This window comes from Cynara cardunculus (genome assembly GCF_001531365.2).
Source record: "Cynara cardunculus var. scolymus isolate 2C chromosome LG 12, CcrdV1, whole genome shotgun sequence".
Lineage (NCBI taxonomy): Eukaryota > Viridiplantae > Streptophyta > Magnoliopsida > Asterales > Asteraceae > Cynara > Cynara cardunculus.
This window is the reverse complement of record NC_037539.1, coordinates 4,860,215-4,882,867: the sequence shown is the minus strand read 5'-3', so window position 1 is coordinate 4,882,867 and position 22,653 is coordinate 4,860,215. Positions and strand designations below refer to the sequence as shown.

The 22,653-nt window shown below is 33.3% G+C and overlaps 3 protein-coding genes across 3 annotated transcripts; 1 reads left to right on the top strand and 2 right to left on the bottom strand.

Moving 5' to 3' along the window:
* Positions 1 to 6,450: 6,450 nt before the first annotated feature.
* Positions 6,451 to 7,530, bottom strand: LOC112522803 (probable carboxylesterase 18). The gene is made up of 2 exons (XM_025132113.1): positions 6,949 to 7,530; positions 6,451 to 6,879 (listed from the first exon to the last, which is right to left on the bottom strand). Exons 1-2 carry the CDS (start codon positions 7,528 to 7,530, stop codon positions 6,451 to 6,453), a joined length of 1,011 nt encoding a protein of 336 aa, XP_024987881.1.
* A 3,757-nt stretch (positions 7,531 to 11,287) lies between these two features.
* On the bottom strand, positions 11,288 to 13,175 carry LOC112523506 (F-box/FBD/LRR-repeat protein At1g13570-like). The gene is made up of 4 exons (XM_025133127.1): positions 12,585 to 13,175; positions 12,247 to 12,354; positions 11,994 to 12,152; positions 11,288 to 11,666 (listed from the first exon to the last, which is right to left on the bottom strand). The coding sequence occupies exons 1-4, from the start codon at positions 13,170 to 13,172 to the stop codon at positions 11,370 to 11,372; spliced, it is 1,152 nt and encodes a 383-aa protein (XP_024988895.1). The 5' UTR covers positions 13,173 to 13,175; the 3' UTR covers positions 11,288 to 11,369.
* An 8,520-nt stretch (positions 13,176 to 21,695) lies between these two features.
* LOC112522800 lies at positions 21,696 to 22,346 on the top strand. The gene has a single exon (XM_025132110.1). The coding sequence runs from the start codon at positions 21,696 to 21,698 to the stop codon at positions 22,344 to 22,346; it is 651 nt and encodes a 216-aa protein (XP_024987878.1).
* The last annotated feature ends 307 nt before the right edge of the window (positions 22,347 to 22,653 follow it).

Below are 22,653 nucleotides of genomic sequence, written 5' to 3'. Positions count from 1 at the left end.
ATATATAATATATATATATATATAAATAAATAACTATAAAAATATAAATCGTAAATATTAAAAATATTTTTTCACAGTATATATAATATATAATAATAACATAATTAAGTCATAAACTATTCAATATTAGACTCATTTTGAAGGTATTAACGAGATGATTATAATGGTGTAACTTGTTAAAATAAAAATGTATTTTTTAAACATGTTTTAATTGATATACGATTATGTATGTTAATTTGATAAAAGGTTTAAAATGAAACATTTAAAAGTAAATGACGTAAAGTAAATTAATTAATTAATTATAAGAGTATAAAATGTAAATTAAAATTATAATTTTAAAAAAATTGGTTATGAGAGGGTGAGTGTATGTGAGAAGAGGTGAGAGTGAAAAAGTGAAAAAATGAAAAAGTAAAAAAGTAAATATAAAAGGTATTTTGGTCATTTAAAATTTTAAGATTTTAAGATTTTTGTTAAATTTGCTTAATAAGATATTATAGATAATCGACAAGAACAATTAAATAACTTATTTCACATTCATCATGCCGCCGTTAATTGATCCATGAAAAACCCTTTCTCCGCCCTCACGACTTCCATCCCTCCCATAACTCAACATAATTAGCAATGTCGTCCACCATCTCCGCCTCTTCAATTCCATTCTCCAGGTGCATGAACGGCATCATCTCGTTCTCAAATGGCATTCCTCCCATTTCTACCATTTGTTGGCTAATCCAGTAATCGAAATCTTGTATTTGCTTGTCCAGATCGAACATCTGTTGCGATTTGTGATCCAAAAGGAAATTAAAGCTGTCGCCATTCTTCTCTTTCACGGCCGGTAGCGTATCATTACCCACTGTTTCCACCATTGACGTTTGGTCCATATTCTCCTCGTTCACCTCTTCAAGTAACTCCCTAAGAAGGCCTTCATCTAATTCCATGCTTTCCAGTAAATCTTCAAAATCATCAGTCAAAGAAGGTTTTGGCAACTCGCATACCGTTTCTGGGGCCATGGCGATTTCGATAAGCCAAAGAATCCGTGGCTCGCAATGTTTCTTTAGTTCTTTCTTTAGTTCTTTATAAAGAGCCTTTTTCCAACGCTACATTGCGATTAATCAACTCGAAAATACATTTACCTAACTTTGCCACAAATTAGTAAAGAAACACATGACCACTTGTGGGTATCAACAAAAACATGTAAGGTGAGAAAGTTATCAAAATCTTGATTTCCATTTATGTTGATATTCTTACCATAAAACCCTTATAAAATCATCAAAAAATTGGTTGTGTACCATCGCTAATCGCTTTAAAATAGAAACCGAAAGCGACTTGTTTGGATATGGATTTCCTCCGAGATCATATCCTAGCGAAAACTTGCAAACAATCCTTCTTTGATTGGCATCATGAAAACAGGTTCGATGCTCATTACTAGATACCACAATTCACGTAACGTGTACCCACGTACGTTTAGGAATCAATACACATGTGCTCGTAAAGCGGTTGTCTCAATTTCCAGCCAACTAACGAATATTTCATCACGTTACACATTTTCAAAACGTGAGCCCGATCGAATTGATCATTTGCCGTACGATCTTGGACGGGTGGGCGAAAAATACCATTTCTGGAATTAGGCAGGACAGATTATGTCTGGGTTAACATTTCAGAAAACAGAAGAGCGATCTTAGAATTAGGCAAGTTCTTCACATGGTGATGATAAAGTTGGCAAATGCTGGCACATGTTGCTTTTATCCACATGTTACATGATTTTCTGCACTAACACATGACATTAGCTTTGTTTCAATCAACTTCTTGCCATCTTTTCTAGTTTCTACATCTTGTTTAGCAACGAGTCTTGATTGGATTCAATATATTCAATGGTTGCTAGACAGTTACCGATTAATTAGGTCAAATGAAGGTCGCTACATGGTTATGAAAAATCAGGTTAGTAAAGGTTGGGTGCAAGATCGATGGATATTACATTAGGGGACTTCAATGGCATGCATGCATGATGATAAACTATCAGCAAATGTTTCAGGTTCTGCCAGAAATTTTGTTGAGTCAGCAATCTAACAAGTATTGAAGTTCAAAACTTCAAATTTCAAATATTCACAACCTTCTGGTTTTCTAGCTAGAATCAATATGTTCGAAGTTTTCGTTACAATGCTCTCTGTAAATGTTATATATATATATATATATATATATATATATATATATAGAGAGAGAGAGAGAGAGAGAGGTTGGTTCAAATACTAACCCATTTTTTTGTGTTAACTATGCTAACCAACATCAACTAATCATGTTCCATCTTTTAGTTAGGTTCAAATATAACTCACATATTAAATGTAAGGGTATTTAGGTAATTTGTCATTTTTATGTAACTCCCCAACATTTTAATTGGGAGTTACAAATCTTAAACTACACTAATTGATCTTCATGTAATAATGACATGAAGTTTCACATTTGTTCATCTTACTGATTTTTACATTTCATTCTTCCTACAATGGTTTTAATATTGTAAATTTCAAAAAAGTCCCTTTTGTAAAGATTCCGTTATAGTCCGAGTAATATGGATAATCATAGAGTAAAACAGATCGACGACAATGAGAATGAAAAAGCTAAAAGCGTCTACGAATACATTCGGAATTCGAATTCCGAAAGTGAAGAAAATGATCGAACCGTTCACGCACATGTTCACTCAAACGTCGACATATGTGTTCACTCGTGAACATATGTGTTCAATTGGTTCACACAATATGTCCATTTGGTTCACACACATGTTTCAATTGTTCATTAAGTTCACACATTGTTTTGATAAAGATTACGAACCTAATTTTTCAATTGTTCATTAGGTTCACACATTGTTCATTAGATTCACACACATGTTTCAATCTTTTCTGGATGCCGTCGTCTGGTAATCCTTCCAAATCCTCCATTGTGTTTGATGAAGATTATGAACCTAATTTCTAGCTACTGATTTAAGATATTGATCGATGAAATTGACGGTTTCTTTATTGATTGGAAGTTTCAGAATAGGCTGACAAAATAGGATGCGTTAAGATCATTCACTTTTTATAATTCTACCCTCTGAACCATTGTGAACCTAATTTTTTATTAATATGTTAATTAAATAATTAAATTTTTAGTCTCAATAAATGACAACCGTTGGATGTTCAAATCAACGACCAAGATCGGTTAACAAAGTTAACACGATAATCTTGGTTARTATTTGAACCAGCCCCTATATATATATATATATATATATAGAGAGAGAGAGAGAGAGAGAGAGAGAGAGAGAGAGGGGTGTTTACGGGAAAGCACTTAAAAAACAAAAAAAATTGAGGAATACTTTGATAATAATTTATCGGTACGATATGCACATGTGCATAGATGTAATTGAAGATTTTCTTTTTAGTTTCTATGCATGAATGCATATTAAGCACACCTGCATACCGGACAAACTACTTTTATACACATGTGCATACCATACAAATGAATAGTTATTAGAGTGTTCATTAGTTTTTTTGTAAGTTTTCCGTATACATATATTTCTAGCTATATTTATATTCTTGTGTCGAGTTATTTATATTCATGTATTTCTTTTTAGATGAATGATCGTGTGAGAATAGAAGTTAAGGTGAAAAATGTAAGAAGGAATTTGACTTTTGATCACTTTTAATCTTAAATCAATTAATGAATTGCATTTTAAAAGAAAATTGATCTGGTGTTTTTCATTATTGTTGATCTATTGAATCTCTTCAATTAGAATTGATTCAAGGGTGAAGATTATTTCTTATCATCCTCATCATAATACTTACATTCTCACTGAAACTCAACTGTTTCTTTGTATCTATATTATTTCTTTAACCTTATGGTATCTTATACGTACTCGTAGATTTCCGATGGTTTTATAAAAAAATCTAAAAACTATATCATTTACAAACACATGCATACAAAATTCACACACACATTATAGATGCATGTTATACATACATGTATGCGTATATGTAATTAGAGTCAAGTTCAAACGAAAATTATAACTAAATAAGAAAATAAGAGAATAAGTCTCATCTTTCTACCCCATCCAGTCTTATGGTTGTAATCGACTTGCTAAAATTAGGCTAAAAAGGGCATTAAGGTAAATTTGACGTTAAAAATTATCTAATTAATTATTTAAATCTCTTAAAAATATCATTATATCCTTAATTGGATTTATTTGTTTTTAAATTACAATCATTTCATAATTTTTTTCACGATTTTTCTTGATTTTTTACTTCTTTGCTTCCATACTTCGAATCACATGTGATATGCTAAATATCACATGTGATTTTTCAACATTTCTTCATCGATTGTTTTCATGATTTTTTTTTTGTATCAATGATATTGTTTTCACGCTCTAAATCACATGTAATCTGCAACATATCACATGTGATTTGTTTTACGATTTTTTAAATCTAAATATTGTTTTTGCGCTTTGAATCACATGTGGACTTTTATATATCACATATAATCCATGTAATATAATGCACACAACAGATTAATCACATATGAATAGCAACACAAAAACCAGAATCATATGTATTATGCTATATCGTCAGTTGTGATTAACAAAACAAACAACTATAAATTACATATGATTAACAACATAAAAGACCATATTGTGTACCACATTCTTATTTAAGCATCCAATATCATATGCCAACATATCACTATAGTGGAACAAAAGTTGAAAACTCGAACATGTGGTATTCCCTTGAAAACATCTTGCAGATTTAAAGAAAAAAAAAAGCATAGATAACTAGCAAAACATATGGAATGCCAAATCCCCACTTTAGGTAATGCATGCCTAACCACCGTCTTTATATCCTCTATGACAATCATCAACATCCACACTGAGCTGCATCCAGAACACAATTATCCAAGTTCAATGTTGCAACCACCAACTAAAGCACCGTATTGTGGCTCGTAGTTAGTAAGAAACACATGTTTTAGAAGAGAATGTGGGAAACATGAAAGTAAATGGTTCTAATACGGAATTAGGATGCTAGAAGGATAAAGATAGACTGTGTTCATGAGATTGGTGAAGGTTTTTAATCGTCTTTGGGGAAGGAGACGCCTTAACATGGTGGGTGTTTGTTGCTAACGTTTTTCAACTTAATGATGGTACTGTTCCGATGGATGATTATGAAAATTTCCAATCCTTTGACTTTTTTCTATATTCAAACGTAATTACCAAGTTCTTTTTGTTACAACATTATCTCTAAAGTCCTTATTAGACATCTTTATAAGACATCGATTTGCTCAAAATACACAAAATGTCACCTTCTTTTTTGAGCCATTGATTAGATTATTAGATGGTCATGATTTATTCTTTTATTTTCTTATTTGATCATATTCTTGTTTGAACCTTTCGTTTACCTCTACACAACTATGTACGTGTAGTTAGGTAGTATGTATGTGTATATTTATATGCAGGCCTGGCCCAGGACATCACCCGGCTTTAAGCCCAAGGGCAGTTCTTGGGCTTTTCAAGCCCAACGGTATATATGGTTCTGAATCCACAAACCACAATTGTCCCTCTCTCCGTCTCCATAAATTTTCAAATATATTATTTTCTATAATATAAACTTTATTTTTATAAAATATATATTTACATTTGACCCTCTTTTTTATAATTTCAAATTCCAGCCCCTTTATCAAAATTTTTAAATCCGTTATTATTTGTAGATACTAGAAGAATACTTGTGCAATGCAGCAAAATACATCTTGATTTTAATATTTTATTTTGTTCTTTATCTCAGTCGATGTTATAATATGGTCTTATGTGATTAAAAAAGTGATGATGTTTTTATTTTTGAACAAAATATAAAATTGAAGATATCATAAAAATTTGATAAAAATATATCGATATTACCATCAAATTAACTATTTAAAATTTCTATTTTTGTATAATTTTTTAATTCAATTTTTTTATTGTAATTTAGTTTAGATTCAATAACGAAGTAATTTATATTTTGTTTAATAATATAATTTATTTATAAATATAATATTTAATTATTTTGTTAGAACTCGATAATTATCCTAATTATATTTTAGATTTTTTGATATTTTAAAATGAGATGTTTATCATTTATTTGATTATGTTTATCCGCAATTAGTTACACGAATTCAAATATGGAGCTTTTATAAGTTGTACTTATGCATAATTTACTTGTAATCTTGAATTTTAAGTAATATGTATCAATATACGATTCTTAATGCATAAAAAATAATTTTTAAAAGTTTTTATCAAATATTTTATAATATAGCATACATACACACATGTTACAACTTCATTTCAATCTATATATAGTAATGGTACAGACCTATATATATATATATATATATATATATACATATGTGTATATATACAAAACGTGGAAACCCATTTGGATAAGACAACAATTGTTCATCTTATTCTTATTCAGTAGCCGTGTTCATCTGCTTATGAACAAAGTCTTTGACAACAGAAATAACATGCATGGCTTCATCCACTTCTGTAAACGCATAGAAGCCATGAAACATATATCGATACTCCTCCAAACGTGCTTCTTTTCCTGACTTCTTCAGCCAATCATGGTACTTTCTTTGCCAATCCTGAAGGATATCACGGCCGCCCACCACCACTAATGTCGCCGGAAACTCCAACCCTGAGATGTCCACCGCCCTTGGCCCACTCACATTGATCACCTCATTGTCCCTATCCCATTCTTCATCCACCGGCTTCAACACCCTCCAATAGAAATCTGTTTGGTTCAGTGCTAGCCCTCTTGAATTTTCCGGTGATAACTCCGATGCTGTTCGTTCCTCTCCTCCGAAGAACGGTTGTAGTGCCACCAGTCCAATCACCTTCGATAACAAAGGATTGGCATAAATGATTGGTAAATTTAGAAACTAAAACCATTCAATTCAAACTACCTTAATTTGCTGAAATTTGTTTTGAGAAGCTCTAATACAAACTTGATGAGCAAGGTTACCGCCGGCGCTGTCTCCGGCCACAAAACAACGCTGCAGATCAGCATTCTCCGGCAAGTTTTTCCGGTTTTGGTCGTCGTCAAGAAACTTGAGGACATCAATCCCATCGTCATACTGGGAGGGATACCTGTTTTCTGGAGTCAAGCGATAACTAGCGGAAACAACAACGGCAGGAATCATACGGGCAAATCGGCGGCATAATCCATCGAAAGGACTGCTTTCAGGGCTGTAAAACGCATACCCACCACCATGGTAGTACACGATCAGCGGCAATTTTCCGGTGGTAGTTACCTCGGGGACGAAGACACGGAACCATAGGCTACGACCAGGGTCAATGGAAACATCATAGGATTTGACTCCTTCAACGGGTGTTGAATTGGCGGGGGACTTAAAATCGATAAGGTCCCGAAAGCGGCGGTCGATGGTGTCTCCGGGACCGATTCCCAAGTTGGTGGCGGTGGAAACTAACCAAATCTTGAAACGGGTAGTTAGGGGGAGGGATGGAGTTTCAGGCTTAGGATCCATGGATAAGGTTGGTGGGAGATGACAGATGAGGAAAGACAGTAGGAGTTAGTTATAAAGGTTGTTAATTAGGAAATCATGTGATTAACGAGGATAATTAGGATCAATTAAACAACCATTTTGTTTTATTATAGTATTTTGATAGGAGGAAACAATCATCCGTATATCCCGTTCATATGTTAAACATGTTTAATTGTTTTAAAATAACCTATTTTCTGACAAAAAACTCGGTTTAATAAATAATAATACGAACAAAAACCTAGTCAGATTAGAGCTTTGGACTCGTACCGTTAACCATTGGGTACCCAAAACTGGAACCGACCGTCACCCTCGTTATTTTTATAATAAAAATTATTTTATATGTTTATTATTATTAATAAACTAAATTTGAAATTATTAATTTACTTTTTAATAAATATTGAATCAGCTCTCTCTGTCTCTTACTTTACTTTCCATAATCACTTCCACAATCAACCTACATTTTACCAAATCCTAATCGTTTGTAATTTACTTAGGATGTAATTTTCTCCCGTCAAGAATTTCTATCAAATCGAACCCTCTTTAAATCGCAACCTTCTGCTTCTACTTCTCCGTTGAAATCGTTGCTCCATTATTTCATGCGTCTCAGTGGTTCATTCGTCAATTTGGTAGTAATTGTTCAATCACGGCCGCTTCCAATGTCGATGTGGTTAGTTAGGGTCATCAATTTGGCATGGGGATTTTCCTTAACTGGGACATATCATATGTAGGTTTTTCTTTACAAGTCCATCGCAATAAATTGCAATATTTACGTCACATGTAATATTTTCCCACCTTTCTCAGAGGTCTATTTGCAACGACGTAAACTTCATCGCATACGTCAAAATGTTTTCCCATAAAACAACAATACAGGGCGGATAAGGATAAAATCTCTACCATGATTCATGCTTCAATCATGGATAACAATCCTTGATTTTGATCATTTGTATTATTATTGTAATATCTCATTTGTTTATAATTATTTTTGTGAATATTTTTTCATTAATTACTTTTGATTATATTAATTTATTTCCCTCTAAATGAATTGTAAATGTATGCATAAATAGCCTCCATTGTATTAATAAAATCAATAAGTCTTTGTTCTCTTTTATCGTATCAGAGCCCTCATCAATTTTTTTTCTTTCTTCTCAACCAATTTCTCATCATGGCAAGAAATAGCAACACCATTCCAAATTCCTATGAACCTTCAAAATCTTTTGTTCTAATTAACTTCTCTATGAACCTTCAAAATCTTTTGTTCTAATTAACTTCACCAACGTCATCAAACTTTCACCTACCAACTATATATCTTGGAAATCTCAAATGCAGGCCATTCTCTTTGGCCATGACCTACTCACTTTCGTCGATGGCTCCCACTGTTGCCCACTCGAAACCATCACAAAAGACACTAAAACTGAATCCAACCCGGCCTATCAAACTTGGCAATGCCAAGACAAACTCATCTTCGGGAGCCTTCTTGGTACCCTCTCCCCTACCATCATGCCTCTCGTCGCTCACACCACCACCACTCATGATGTTTGGATCACCCTCGCTACTACCTACGCCAACCCCTCCCGTGGGCACCTTCTCCAAATTAAAGATCGTTTGGACACCCTCTCTAAAACCAACCAAAGCATCACCGAATACATGCAATCTATCAAAGCATGCACCGATGAACTATCTATCATGGGTAAACCCATGGACAATGAAGACATCATAGCCAAAGTCCTCAAAGGCCTTGACTATGATTCTTACAAACCCATCAACGATGTCGTTCGTGCTAGTGACTCTCTTATAACCTTTGAAGCCCTTCATGAGAAGCTTATCAATCATGAAATTACTCTAAAAAAATCAAGCCCAACCACCTTCATTTCCCTCTTCCGTTCATGTTGCTAATCGTCATCATCAAAATCGTTCGTACTCTCGCAACACCACCACCCCCCCCCCCCAAATACCACCACCACCTACAACCGCATCTCAAAACCTTATCTCGGTAAGCGTCAATGGTGCCGTCATGTCACCTTCAAACAACTCTTCCCTCACATAATTTTTCCTACATTTCCCCCTGTCCAAACCCAACCCGAGTCTCTCGTCCCATCACCCCTAGTATAAGGATTGTTATCCTTGATTGAAGCATGAATCAGTTTTCCCACCAAAATATACAATCAATTGTCACAATGGATCGCTACACTAAGTCAGCGACCAACCTATTGTTGTCAAAAATAGAGCCATAGCTAAAAACTATAAGTCTCTTTTCTTCTAGTGTTGTTAAATAAATGTTATGCACATAATACATACAAAGAACAAAAACATCGAGAATAAACCAAATTAACACAAAACAACCATCTTCATAATTGTTGTCGAGTTCACAAAACCAAAAAACAGAACATCAAGTTTAAGCAACTAATATTCATAGAAATGAACTTTAGCATTTGGGGATGCTCGATCAAGCTTCAACAACTCCGAACGAAACCTACTGCTAGTTGTTTTGTGAGCAATAACCATCTTTTTTAGCAAGTAATGAGCTACGTATAAAGCCTACAAAATATGATTGTATTCAAACGCACAACAGATTACGATGAGAAATACGATACGGGTGCATTCTACTTACTGCGATCTTAAGGGTCTGCAATTCGGGGAGCCGTTAAAAAGGTCACAAGCACACGACACCATGTTGTTAAGGTCAAAATCTAGTCCGTCTAATGTGAGACTCTTGAGGCATGGCAAAGTGACATGGACCCTCGTATTAACAAGCTACAAGAAAAGTGGTGCAAAGAAACCCATTTCAATTAGTCATAATCCATAGATTCATGCTGCAATAATCTGTAAAAACAAATTCAAAGACCGCAAACTATGTCTTACCATCGACATTTGATAATCTAAAGCAAGTTCCTCAAGTATGGTTTTCCCTTGGTTCAACTTTCAAGTTGACAAAACAAGTTCTCTGCAAAATGCAAAGGAGCATGCATCTTCAAAGACCAAAAACTACGAGATCATCCCTTTCATTCTGCGGTGACAGAGGGATCAGAACGGATCTTGTTGGATTCCCAAGAAATTCTTTGATCTCTTCGGAAGAAGCAGGTGATTCATTTTTTGAGGTCTCAAAGGGGCTTGGAAACACATAAGAAATCCGGAACTGCTAACCTTTTTCATACAACTCCTAGTATTGATAAACTCGTTTATTTATTCAAACTCGATAATTTTTATAGTTTGATTATATAATTTGTAAGCATATAAAAATGTTTGGGTTGAAAACATGTATATTCGATTGACTCAGCTCAACTCAGCTCGGCTCGATGCGTCAAGTATAATGGAGCTTTCCAACGAGTCAAGTCGGGCGTTGGTGTTCGAAATCGACTCGAGCTCAAGTAACTCGTTAAAAGCTCGAGTCATTTACACCCCTAACTATGGGCATGTGAATTCAAAGAAGAAAATAAAGAAACAAAGTCACCTGACATTCTTTGTTAAATATTTTTTATTTGGACATCCTAAATAGATTCAAATTTATTTTTCTAAGGATCCGCTCAGTAAACAATTACCTAATAAGCGTTTATTGGATTATTTTACGTTACTGGATGAACATGGTAAAAACCACGAATCTTACCTGGTAATAGCCGTATAAACATAGTAAAACCAAGAATCTTATCTGATAATAGCGATGATAAGGGTCAATAGTCTTACCTAGTTAACGCATAAGATAAATTGTTGCATACATTGTAAAAACCAAATTGGTCGTCATGTTGGTTTGGTTTATAACAGAAACAACCCAAAAAAACATCAAAAAGACAAGGTCACTGCAAGTCTAACGAAGATGAACCAGAAAGTTATGGACGCGTAAATACGATTTCTGCTTTGGTTGATGCTCGTTGAAACTGTAGCAAGTCTCTTAGCATCTTAACTTCGCTAGCAACAGCAACCTGGTTGTCGAGCACTATTCCGACTTTCTGTAGCATCGGTGACTTTGCTAAGATAAGCTTCACAAAGTCCAATTCCGGCTTCACGCTGGACATGTTTGTTATCTCCAATTCACGGAGATGATCCAAGTTAACGTTCGAGTAGTCTTGCAGGTCAAGCAGGTTCATGGCAGTTTGTGACACAGCTTCTTTTTGGTTATAGTACATCTATTGAAAAGAAATATACTTGTGGCTGAGTCACAAAATAAATGAGGACCATATAGCTACTCCCTCTGTCCCGAAATAAATGTCCACATTTCTATTAGTTTGTCACAGAATAAGTATCCTTGTTCTAAACAAGCGTCTATTTTCCAATTCTACCTTATTTGGAGCACTTCATTGATCCATCTATTATTAAGGGTAAAACTGTAATTTAGTTGATTAAAAAGTATAATAATTGCAAATTTCTAAATTGTGTGCCTCTTTCATTGTAGACATTTATTTTAGGATGGAGGGACTAGGGAGTATTGCATTGTAAAATTTATTTCATGTTACCTTCATTATAATTTTCTGTATATTTGGGGAGCTCGTAACCAAAAGAAGAGCAGAACGTAACTGAACTTCTCTCGCAAAGCACAGTCTAGATAAATTAAGAACTCTCAAGCGGTCTAGCAAAGTCGGAAGCTTTTGTGGCATATCACCTGTAGCAAAGCACTTTAAACAAAAATACGAAAAAATGGATTAGGAAGCCTAGTTATGTTTAAAGTTCTGAGATATCGAGATACAATCTTGGACCAATATGCATTACCTGAACAGGATAGGAACTCATATACAGATATTCKATCAACGGTAAACACTCAAATAGCTCAACAAAGCCAGAATTCCAACATCCCAGAAGATGTTTTTCATCTCCAATCTGCATCAAATTACATTATAAAATAATTGAATATATGATCTTTTTTTTCTGAAATGATGATTTCTTGTTTGATTTATGTAACGCCACAATCCCTTCTGCAGACTGGCCCTATAATTTCTAATTCAACTTAAAACCATGGTAGAAGTTTTTGATATCCCACAACTTTGAACTTATAAGGAGCATACATATCTACTTTCTTATCAACATTGGGATGGGTTGTTAGAGTTTACCAGAGTGAAGCTCGTAAGTAATGGGCAATTGACGATAAAGCGTAGAAGAACTTTACAAGTTATGCTGACATTGTGAAAGTATAAGCTCGTCAGCCTACTAAATCCGCAAAAGGTTGATGGCGGTTGAAATGCACAATTTTGGAGCTTTAGACACGTTAACTGCTGCAGCATAAAGAACGACGAGGGTAACTTGTGGTTGTCACCAACCCGAAAGCAAAGTGTAAATTGCTTGACTGTAGACTTCTTAGATAGGTAAGATATTATCTGATCAATCTGATAACAACTACTTAATTCGGAGATGCAGAGGGAGAAGTCGAGTATTGGACCGCGGTGTAGTAACAGGATTGGGTAGATAACATGTGTGAGTTTACATGTGACGGATAAGTTATTACAATTCGATCCTTTAAACATTTCATCGTCAAACTGGAGTTTGGGAATGTTTACACAGTGATGCCTCCAGTTCCGAGACAGAATACTTGTCCTGAATGCATCTCGCATTGGCAGAAGAGTCAGCATTGTTTGTATGATATTTGAAGGAAGGATGTTCATCGTATCCGGAAGGTAAACCTTTATGTCTTTAACATCCATCCTAGAACTTTTGGAAAATGCTGCAAAAATTTAATTGATAAACCAAATAACATAGATATTAAATACCAACATCAGACATAAGCTCTAAAATAAAAGATTAATACAATTGGATGATGACAAAATTATCAAAGATTCAGATCCACATGCTAGAAATTGGAGGAACACAAGTACATACTGTTAAATAGCCTAAAAATATATATGGAACCAATAAATGAACTCTTAGGTTTACCAACACTTATTGGGTAAGAGTCATCACCCTCGGGAAAGATTCTTGGTGTGCAAAATGGTACCATATTATTGTTGATAAGCACCATTCTCTAAAAGCGTAAGCGTCTCTTACCCGGTAAGAGGCGATAATGATTTAGTCAAGAGCCCCTTGTCTTCAAAATTATAAGGCAAGAATCCATGTCTATTGACCATTTGGATTCAAGAAATGATTTCTGCAACTAAATTTCAGAAACTACTACAAATTTTGGAATGGACATGGTACTCAACTGAAACTGAAACTCATGGTAGAATCTCACCCCAGACATCTGGAATAATTTCACAATATGATACCACTAAGATTTAACACTAGAATTACAGAAGAACACTCCCTCTGTGAACAATTAGAAAACATTTTGAACTACCAGTTAACCCTACTACTTTTCAGATGCAAGATTAACTTACATTCTTGTTACGAACTTACAACAATACCAATCCAGTGTCGGAACTTTTGTAACGTTAAATGTAGTTGCCAATTACTTCACAGTAAATTAAATTCCACATGCACATTACAGTCGATACAAACTACAAAGTGTTTTGTGAGCACTTTTGATACATCAATAACCCCCGTTAGGGCTCTTGTACTTGGGAGAAAAAGATTGGGCGGTCCAACAATGGAGAATCGACAGGTTTACATCGATAGTGAAGTAAAATTTCATATCCATAAGATATGACAGAAATTTAGTCTAGGATTTACCTGTTGATCTTTGAAGTTTGTGAAGAATTGGAAGATGAAATGCCTGAAGAATAAGGAAAGGGGCGACGATTTGGCACCAGTTATCCGGAGGTTTTCGCAGAAAAAACCATCAAAAAAGCGACGATTGTGGGTGGAGATATTCAGTTGCAAGAATATGAAGCGGTTTTACAATATATAACTGAATAAATAAGACTTCAGTTGGTAAATATTCAACTGATTTTTTAAAATAAAAAAAAACTGAATTTTTATTTTTTAACAGATTTTCTATTTTGTTTTATAAAATAGATAGACAAATAGTAAAAGGGAAGCAAATGAATATATAGAAACTATGCATGGAAACATTCTTCACATCAAGGCGGTGTAGTGGCCGGTCAAAATTTGCTCCAAGAGACAACAACACTCTCGCTTATCAGCAACGAATAGGCCATAAACTAATTATCTCGTAAATCCGTCGTTAATCAACAACGGATTAGTGACGGATTGGTTTTTGGCCTATCCCTCACTGATCAGCGACATATTTTTTCCATTGCTAATAACACTCGTTGATACTCTGTTTTCTAGTAGTTAAGTAAAATAAATAAAGTTCATTACATCACCATAAAGTGATAAGTATAATGGTCTACGTCTTAGGGGCTGTTTGGTAACCTCTTAATGGTGACATTAAGAAGGAACCTCTTAATCGGTAAGAGGTTGGAGTTGTTTGGCATAAAAAATTGAACCTCTTAATGGTGACAATCATCTCTTAACGATTTAGCATGTAAGGGCTTGCCTAATGGTTCAGATCCATTTTCTTCCTTATTTACCCTTCACCTTCCCACAGCGTTTCTTCCTTCACACCTTCTTCCCTTCTTCCCTTCTTCTCTCTTTTTTAATTCCTCCACCTCACCACGTTCATTCATCCTCTTCTGCAACTTATATTATTAAATCCCTTTTGACTTCCCCTTCTCATCATCTCCTAATCTCCACCATTTTCTTCCCCTTTCCATCCACACAAATAGGTCTATGTAGTAGTAAAACCAAATGGGCATCTCCGGAGCCGGCTGTCCAAATTCCGGTCAAAGGTATGCCTGCAAATCGACATTGAAAAAGAAACTGATCACAAACGTAAACTCCATTGTGGTATCGAATAAGCTTCTCCGTGACAAAAATGGGTTTGGAAATCAAGAAAAAATTTCAAGATTTACAGCTGTTGCAATGGTGAACATTCATCATTCTCTTGTTAGATGGGGTTTAGAGAGAAAATTAAAGTTTCTATTTTTATTACCTCAAAATGCTTACATAATTCGTACCTTAAACATGTTTTTGCGTTTTTGGAATAGATGAACTCGACTTGCACCATGAAATTACCTGATTTCTCCGATGAAACTTTCGGAATTTTGAGTTCTCGGTTGACATCCATGGCGGATTTGGGTGTTTTCTGGTCAAAAACATTGAATATTTTGTCTTCTGTGTCGAAACCCACATCGAGAAGATGACATGGATGGAAGGTCTTTTGGTATTCAAAACAGAGAGTTAAAATGATAATTTATTGTCATTCAGAGAACAGTTACCAAACAACATTATTTCATTCAGYACTTAAYCATTCTGRCCCTCTTAACCATTCTGACCACTTAACCATTCTGCACCAAACCATTCAGCAACTGCCAAACAGCCTCTTACCCTTCCCTATGTCAATCACCAATAATAATGCTTTTGAAATACAAGCTAAGAGACTTATAATCACCTAAATAGTTGGTTGAGTTTATTTTATATTAACACCAATTTCATAATTTCAAGTCATTGTACAGACTTGAACATATAAACTCTATTATGTATTGTATCATGTTTCTAACCATTAAATATGTATCAAATTTGCACAAACCATTCTTAACATCATAGCATACATGAATTAGAGTAAGGGTTGTTTAACGAAATACTTACTTGGTAAATACTTATCAGTAAAATTTAGCATCCTTGCTTACCTTACCTTATAAGATTTTAGTCCATTTAAACGATATCATATGCAACAATTTATCCGGTATAACATAACTATAATTTAATCCCTAAACTCCTCACTATCCCTTATGGTGTATGGTATAACATAACTTAATAGGATGATTGTTTCATATAATGTTCCATATTTGGTAGGATTTTTATGTGGAATAGACATAAATATAATGGAATAAAGTGGAACAGACTTGTTTCATCCCCATCCATGGAACAAGGTGAGACAGACTTATATTTTCCCTAATATGACCTTAAAATAAAATTTATTTCTTTTCTAACACATCAAATACGTCTTCCTTTTTATATTTTATTTATTATTTAAATTTTATTCATTGTATCCTATGCTTTTTAAACTTTCACTTTACTCTTCTCAAAATATTATTTTTATATAGTTTCTATATTTGATTAATTTATGTAATTTATTATATGTTAATAATAATAAAATAATATAGAAAATCTATAACATAAATATGAGAAGCTACATGAACTTTTATTTTGGTTTTATTTTAATCGTTTTTGATGAAAAAAATTTAATGATATATTTTATTATAAAAATATTTATTTTATATAATTTAATAAATTACATAAAAAATTAAAATAAATAAACAACTCATCAAGGGTAATTGGTCATTTTATCTGTTTTGTCATGTCTAATTTTATCTTATCTAATGTTCAACAACTATTTTGTCTTATCTTATTATCTTCTATTCAATCATATTTAGACACCAAGCACATTCTTACCACATAATCCACCCTTGTAATAATCAATTTTCAAATTTTTGGCTGTCAAAAAAAATATTTAAATTATTATTTAGTTAACATATTGAATTGAACAATTCAGTTTACCGTTTAAAAAATTATATTATTGTGTTGTTAATTTATTAAAATAATGTTTAGTCAACTTTTTTATTTATTAAAATAGTGTTTATTATATATTGCTTACTGATTTATTATTGTAGTTAAGTAATTTGATATTATTCAATCAATAAAACCATATATTTTTTGGACAGTCCGTAAAAAAAACAACTTATGTTTTATTAGGTTTTTAATTTGGTCAATTTTACATTAAATAACAATTGATTTGTGTTTTAATTAAATAATAATGTTATGTTGAGTTTATATTAGAGCTTTTGTGGTGTCACTTAGACAGCTGATGGAGACTTTCATTTGTTATTTTTTACTAAGTTAGTTGAATAAATTATAACAAAATTGAGTTTATAGGACACCCATAATCTCTAAGTGTCTCAATAGACCGCTTTATATGACTTAATTTATAGGACCAAAACATAAAGCGTCATATCTAAAGATGTTGTAATAAGTGTATACGACGCTTTTGGGCGTCTTAACAAGTTTTTAAGGACATTTTTAATACAAAGTGTCGCATTAACAACTTTATAGGACACTTTTGAGAAATTGTCCTAAGTGTCCTATAAAGTTGATAATAGAACACTTTATATTAAAAGTGTTCTAAAAAACTTATTACGACGTCCAAAAATGTCATATAGACTTAATACAACACCATTAGATAGGACACTTTATTTTTTTTGTCCTATAAACTAAGTCCTATAAAGAGGTCTATTAGGACATTTGCAATTTGGGAGTGTCCTACAAACTCGATTTTGTTGTAGTGATAATTTATTTATTTTGTAGTCAAATTTGATATATCAAAACTATTTGAATACTGACGGTTTTGGTGTAGGTAAGGTGGGAGGGAATAGAGATACACAAAAAGTTTAAGCTTGAAATCTCTCTCAGACCAACCTAAAAAAGTCTGAATAGATCCAATAAAATTAAGTCAAAAAAAAGCTTAAGCCTGCCCAAACTTTAAACGAACTTAGAAGAGACCCATATCCAAAAAAGCGTGTTGAACATAAATTAAGTTGAAACAAAGATGATACTTTAATTATGATTGTTATTAATATAAAAAACATAAAGTTGTCATATTTTTATACTTGTTTTTGAAGTAAATAATTTTAGATTTTTTATATTTAATTTTGATAGATGAGTATAATAAAAGATAGAAAAACTGTAATTAAGAATTATTTTTAAATGCTAATCAATAAATACATTGATCGTATAATATATAATTAATTGCATGTGGGAGCATTTAATTCTTAAAGTAGGTGCAATTGTCAACAACTAAACCAAAGCATGCTCATGAGACAACATTAAAAAAGATAATAAAATATTTAAACACATATATTAACCATGAGATAGTTCATCTCTGTTTTCATCACCGACTCAAGCTAGGGTTTTGATTGGTCTCAACCAATTGTATTTTAATTATAATGGATATTATTGTAAGTTTGAGCTTTAATTTGATAAATGGTGAATTTTACGAAAATGCAACGTTTTTTGGTTAAATTTTTATTTTAAGTAATGTAATTTCAGAATCTTTATTTCGATATCTAGGATGTGATATGTCAAACATTTAAGTATATGGGTTAGTGGGTTACCAGTTAACCATAAAACATGTTTCCATTTTGATGTAGCAAACGATGTGGCATCCATCTCATTGTTTTGATTTGATGGAATGATATTGAGAGATTTGGATTTCATGGAAGAATTTGGAATTAGGGAGATTCGAATAAAGAAGAATTTAGAATCTTTGGTTTGTCTGGTTAAATATGTTTATAAAAAACAAAATTATGGACCTAAATCAAAGTAATGAGCATAAAGTTTACGATTACAAGGGATAAATTTATTTAAAATTTTACATAAAAAAATATTGTTTTTTTCTAAAACTCAGTATAAAAAATGTTGCGAATATGACCTCATGTCTGACTTGACATACTGTTAATGGAAGTCATTTAATTTTTGTAACACAAATAAAGCTACTATTGATGAACTTCCAAAGGACATACATTATAAAAAGAGTGATTCAAAGAACTCAGCATATCAAGACGGGACAAGAAGAGAAACGGGAAGCTTGTGCAGACGCATGAGCAACCTCATTAGCTTGTCGTCTAGTGAAACAGACAGAGTAGGAGTCATGTTGTAGAAGTATCATGCGACACCTTGAGCTAATATCCCCAAAATCTGAATCGTCATCTTCGAGGGAGTTGATAGTTGTAACAACTTGTTTGGCATCCGATTCAAAAAATAGCTCTATGATACCCCATATCGGTTGTCCATGACATAGCTTCCAAAAGAGCAAGGGCCTCACATTCTTTAACAAATGGGATACTGACTAATGTAGAGGTTCGGGCAGCCACCAAGGTTCCATGGCGTCCCGAAGAACTGCAGTTAGTCCATAAGATGCAGTTGCAAGGTATTATAACTCCACGAGATTGCAGGTTCACTCTGGTTGGCAACACATTACGAATCGCTCTCTAAACCAAACTCCTAACTTTGTGAGGGACTTGTGCATTGCAGATCTTCAACCAATTCCCCTAATCACAGTTCTATTTCAAGACCTCTGTAGCCAACTGATACCCACTTTTGACCGTGTAATCTCCATTTGAACTCCCATGCCAAATAATCTTATCATTCACATTTCTCCTTGGTGGTAGTTTATAAATCTCTTTCACGTCCCTTGGTAAGAAAAGTTGTTAGAAAAGTTGTTAGAAAAGTTGTTGAAAAAATGTCGCCGCATTCCACTCAAGGGTATTAGGCTTGAAAAGGTCGCTTACTCACAAATCTTGTAGATCCTCCTTCATTGGAGTTTCTATCCCCATCCTTCGCTCGTCTCGTAGCCATGGGTCCTTCCATACACGGATCGAATTCCCCGCACCAATCTTCCATACGTATCGCTCTTTTAGGACAAGTTGAGAACTCCAAATACCCCTCTCCATATAAAACCACTAATTTTTTCGAGTCAAAAAACAATTTTCTTTTATTATTTTGAATGATTAAGTTTCTGAACAATTTTTTAATTAATACATCATCGCATTTTAGAAATTGGTTGCTTACGTTATTTCAACCCAAAAGAAGTTACAGGTAACCAACTAGTAAAAGTTCGATAGCTTATTTATTAAAAAAAAAATTATGGTCTCAATCATTTAAAATAAGCATATTTAATGATTTTTTATTAAAAAAATAGTTTATTAATCATTTAAAATAATAAATTTTAATGGTTTTACACCATAAATTGTTTGACCTTTTTCTTTTAATTCTTCCATTATGTGGTGAAGGAAAATGTATCTTGTTTTTATTTTGGATGCCGACCAAACATTGTAAAATCAACTCTTCATTGGTTTGGTGGGGATTCAACCATACCAAAACCCTAAAACTCTACTGATCTCAATTATCAAACAGTATTAATAACTGCTATTAATAATATGTGTTTTATACCGAGAGAATATCTATCATTCGAGTGATATAAATACCTATATATGTGGATCATCATTCAAATTAATTTGATATCAGGTATTTTGTTTAGATGTGTATGTTTAGTAATTTAAACATTTTTTAGATAATTTAAAGACGTTAAGAACATCTCCAACATGTACGTTATATTCTTTTAAATTTAAAGATTTTTCAATTCTCTTTCTTTTTTTTTTTTAAAAGAGTTTAACATAGCTATTAAAACAGTTTTTTTAAATTTTAAATTTTCTAAAATAACGTAATTTTTTTTATTAACCTGGATATTCAATCCGTTATACGAGTCGACTAATCTCAGGGCGACCACCTGCTTTGCAGATAGCCCGGAGTCATCGCATTTAAACCTTCGTGGCCACAAAAAAAAAATTATTCCTTATCGGATTTAAACCTGTGACCTTCTGGTATATTTGATCTTTGGAGCCGAGCTCAAACCAATCAGATATCAATCTTCTAGTTAAATAAAAAGATGCTCTTGAGATCACTTATTAAACTATTGAAATTGCTTCCAATTAAAAATCTCAGAAGAGAAAAAGATGGTTATGGAATTGGTCAAGAATAAGGTCTACTTCAACAAGCTTTTGACTTTTGACCAAAACCCAAAGTTGGTTTGTGTCCAACTTGAGAAGACTTGGTCAGACTATGAGCAAAGTCAACAACAACATCAATAAAAAAAGGATTGACTCAACCCACCACCATTTACATTTAAAAAAGATAAAATTTTATTTTAAATTATTTTTCATGTTAAAATTACCTATTTGTTTGTTTATTTTTAAAACACAAAATACATTAAAAGGCAGAATTAATACAATTGGTTAATTGAATCTTTTACTTAGAGGTTGTTTGACAGTTGCTGAATGGTTTTGTATAAAATGATTAAGAGACTTTCATGATACAGTACAAAATAAAATATAATTGTTTAGTAATTGTTTACAATAAAATTAAAGAATAAAAATCTTTATATTAAATCAAAATATACTCTTTAGAATATAAATTTATTAATAACTTCAATAATTTATGTCATTAATGATGCAACCATTTTTGTGAAGGGTGTATTTTTTGTAAAATATATTTCATATATATCTAAACACATTTAATAATCCTACTGCTAAAAGTTCAACATCTTCTCCCCTCTACTTTCTAAGAAAATTAAATGCATGTAATCCACCAACTCTCTATTTATACACCAAAGCAACAAGATTTGCCATCCATATATTTCTTTCTTCTACCCTATCATCATTCTCATATCAACCAAAATGGTACGTTCAAGTCTCCTAAATGTCTCAGACCACCATACCGACTCTATTCCGCTAGGAATTGGCTTATTTTTCATCGCGTCTGCTGTGGTCGCACTATGCGCCAACCATACGAGGCGGGTTTCAAGAAAAGAAGCAAATAAAGATGGCTCCTTTGGTCGTACTGATAAGAGGTTTGATTCAAGTGAGGAGGATCATTATCAAGAAAAGTTTCCACCAAGATCGCCGTTGAGGTCTCCAAAGCAATTGATCACCACCATAAGTGGTCATACTGATAAGAGGTTTGATTCAAGTGAGGAGGATCATTATCAAGAAAAGTTTGCACCAAGATCGCCGTTGAGGTCTCCAAAGCAATTGATCACCACCATAAGCAATAAGGCGATGAATTCGTTAGTTGTCAACCATAAAAAAGGCGGTGGCGGCCATGGCGGTGGTGGTGGTAAGGCGGTGGAGGAAGGGTTTGGAGAAGGTGGTTTATGGCAGAAAGAGATATTGATGGGAGAGAAGTGTCAACCACCGGAGTTTTCTGGGGTTATATTTTATGATTACGATGGGCATCAAGTTTCGGAGTTCCCTCCAAGATCTCCGAGGTCACCACGGGTTTCCCCTTTGCCGGATTTTACTTTTCCGGCTATCAAAGAATCAAGTTAGCTTATCTTTAATTTTGGTTGATCAAAACTCTTTATCTGTTTCTTTTCTATATGCAATTTGATTATGTTAATCAGTAGATTTTCTCCTATATTCATCAGTTGTCTTATTAGATAATTTATTTGTAATTTTTCAAACTGGTAAATCATTTTAAATTATGAGAAAAAGTCGACGTGAATAAAGAATTAGTGTTAAATATGCAAAGGAAGAAATAATCAGTATATTGTTGTTTAACACATAATCGACGTCAAAATACAAATAAAGACCATGTGAATAGAAAACACGTTAATTGGTATGTTAGGACGTCCAT

Excerpts from the sequence above, each read along its gene's own strand:
- LOC112522803 (XM_025132113.1), bottom strand. The coding sequence starts at position 7,530 with ATGGATCCTAAGCCTGAAACTCCATCCCTCCCCCTAACTACCCGTTTC. Across the intron at positions 6,880-6,948 it reads ACAAATTTCAGCAAATTAAG|GTGATTGGACTGGTGGCACT; the intron begins GTAGTTTGAATT and ends TTGTTATCGAAG.
- LOC112522800 (XM_025132110.1), top strand. The coding sequence starts at position 21,696 with ATGGTACGTTCAAGTCTCCTAAATGTCTCAGACCACCATACCGACTCT.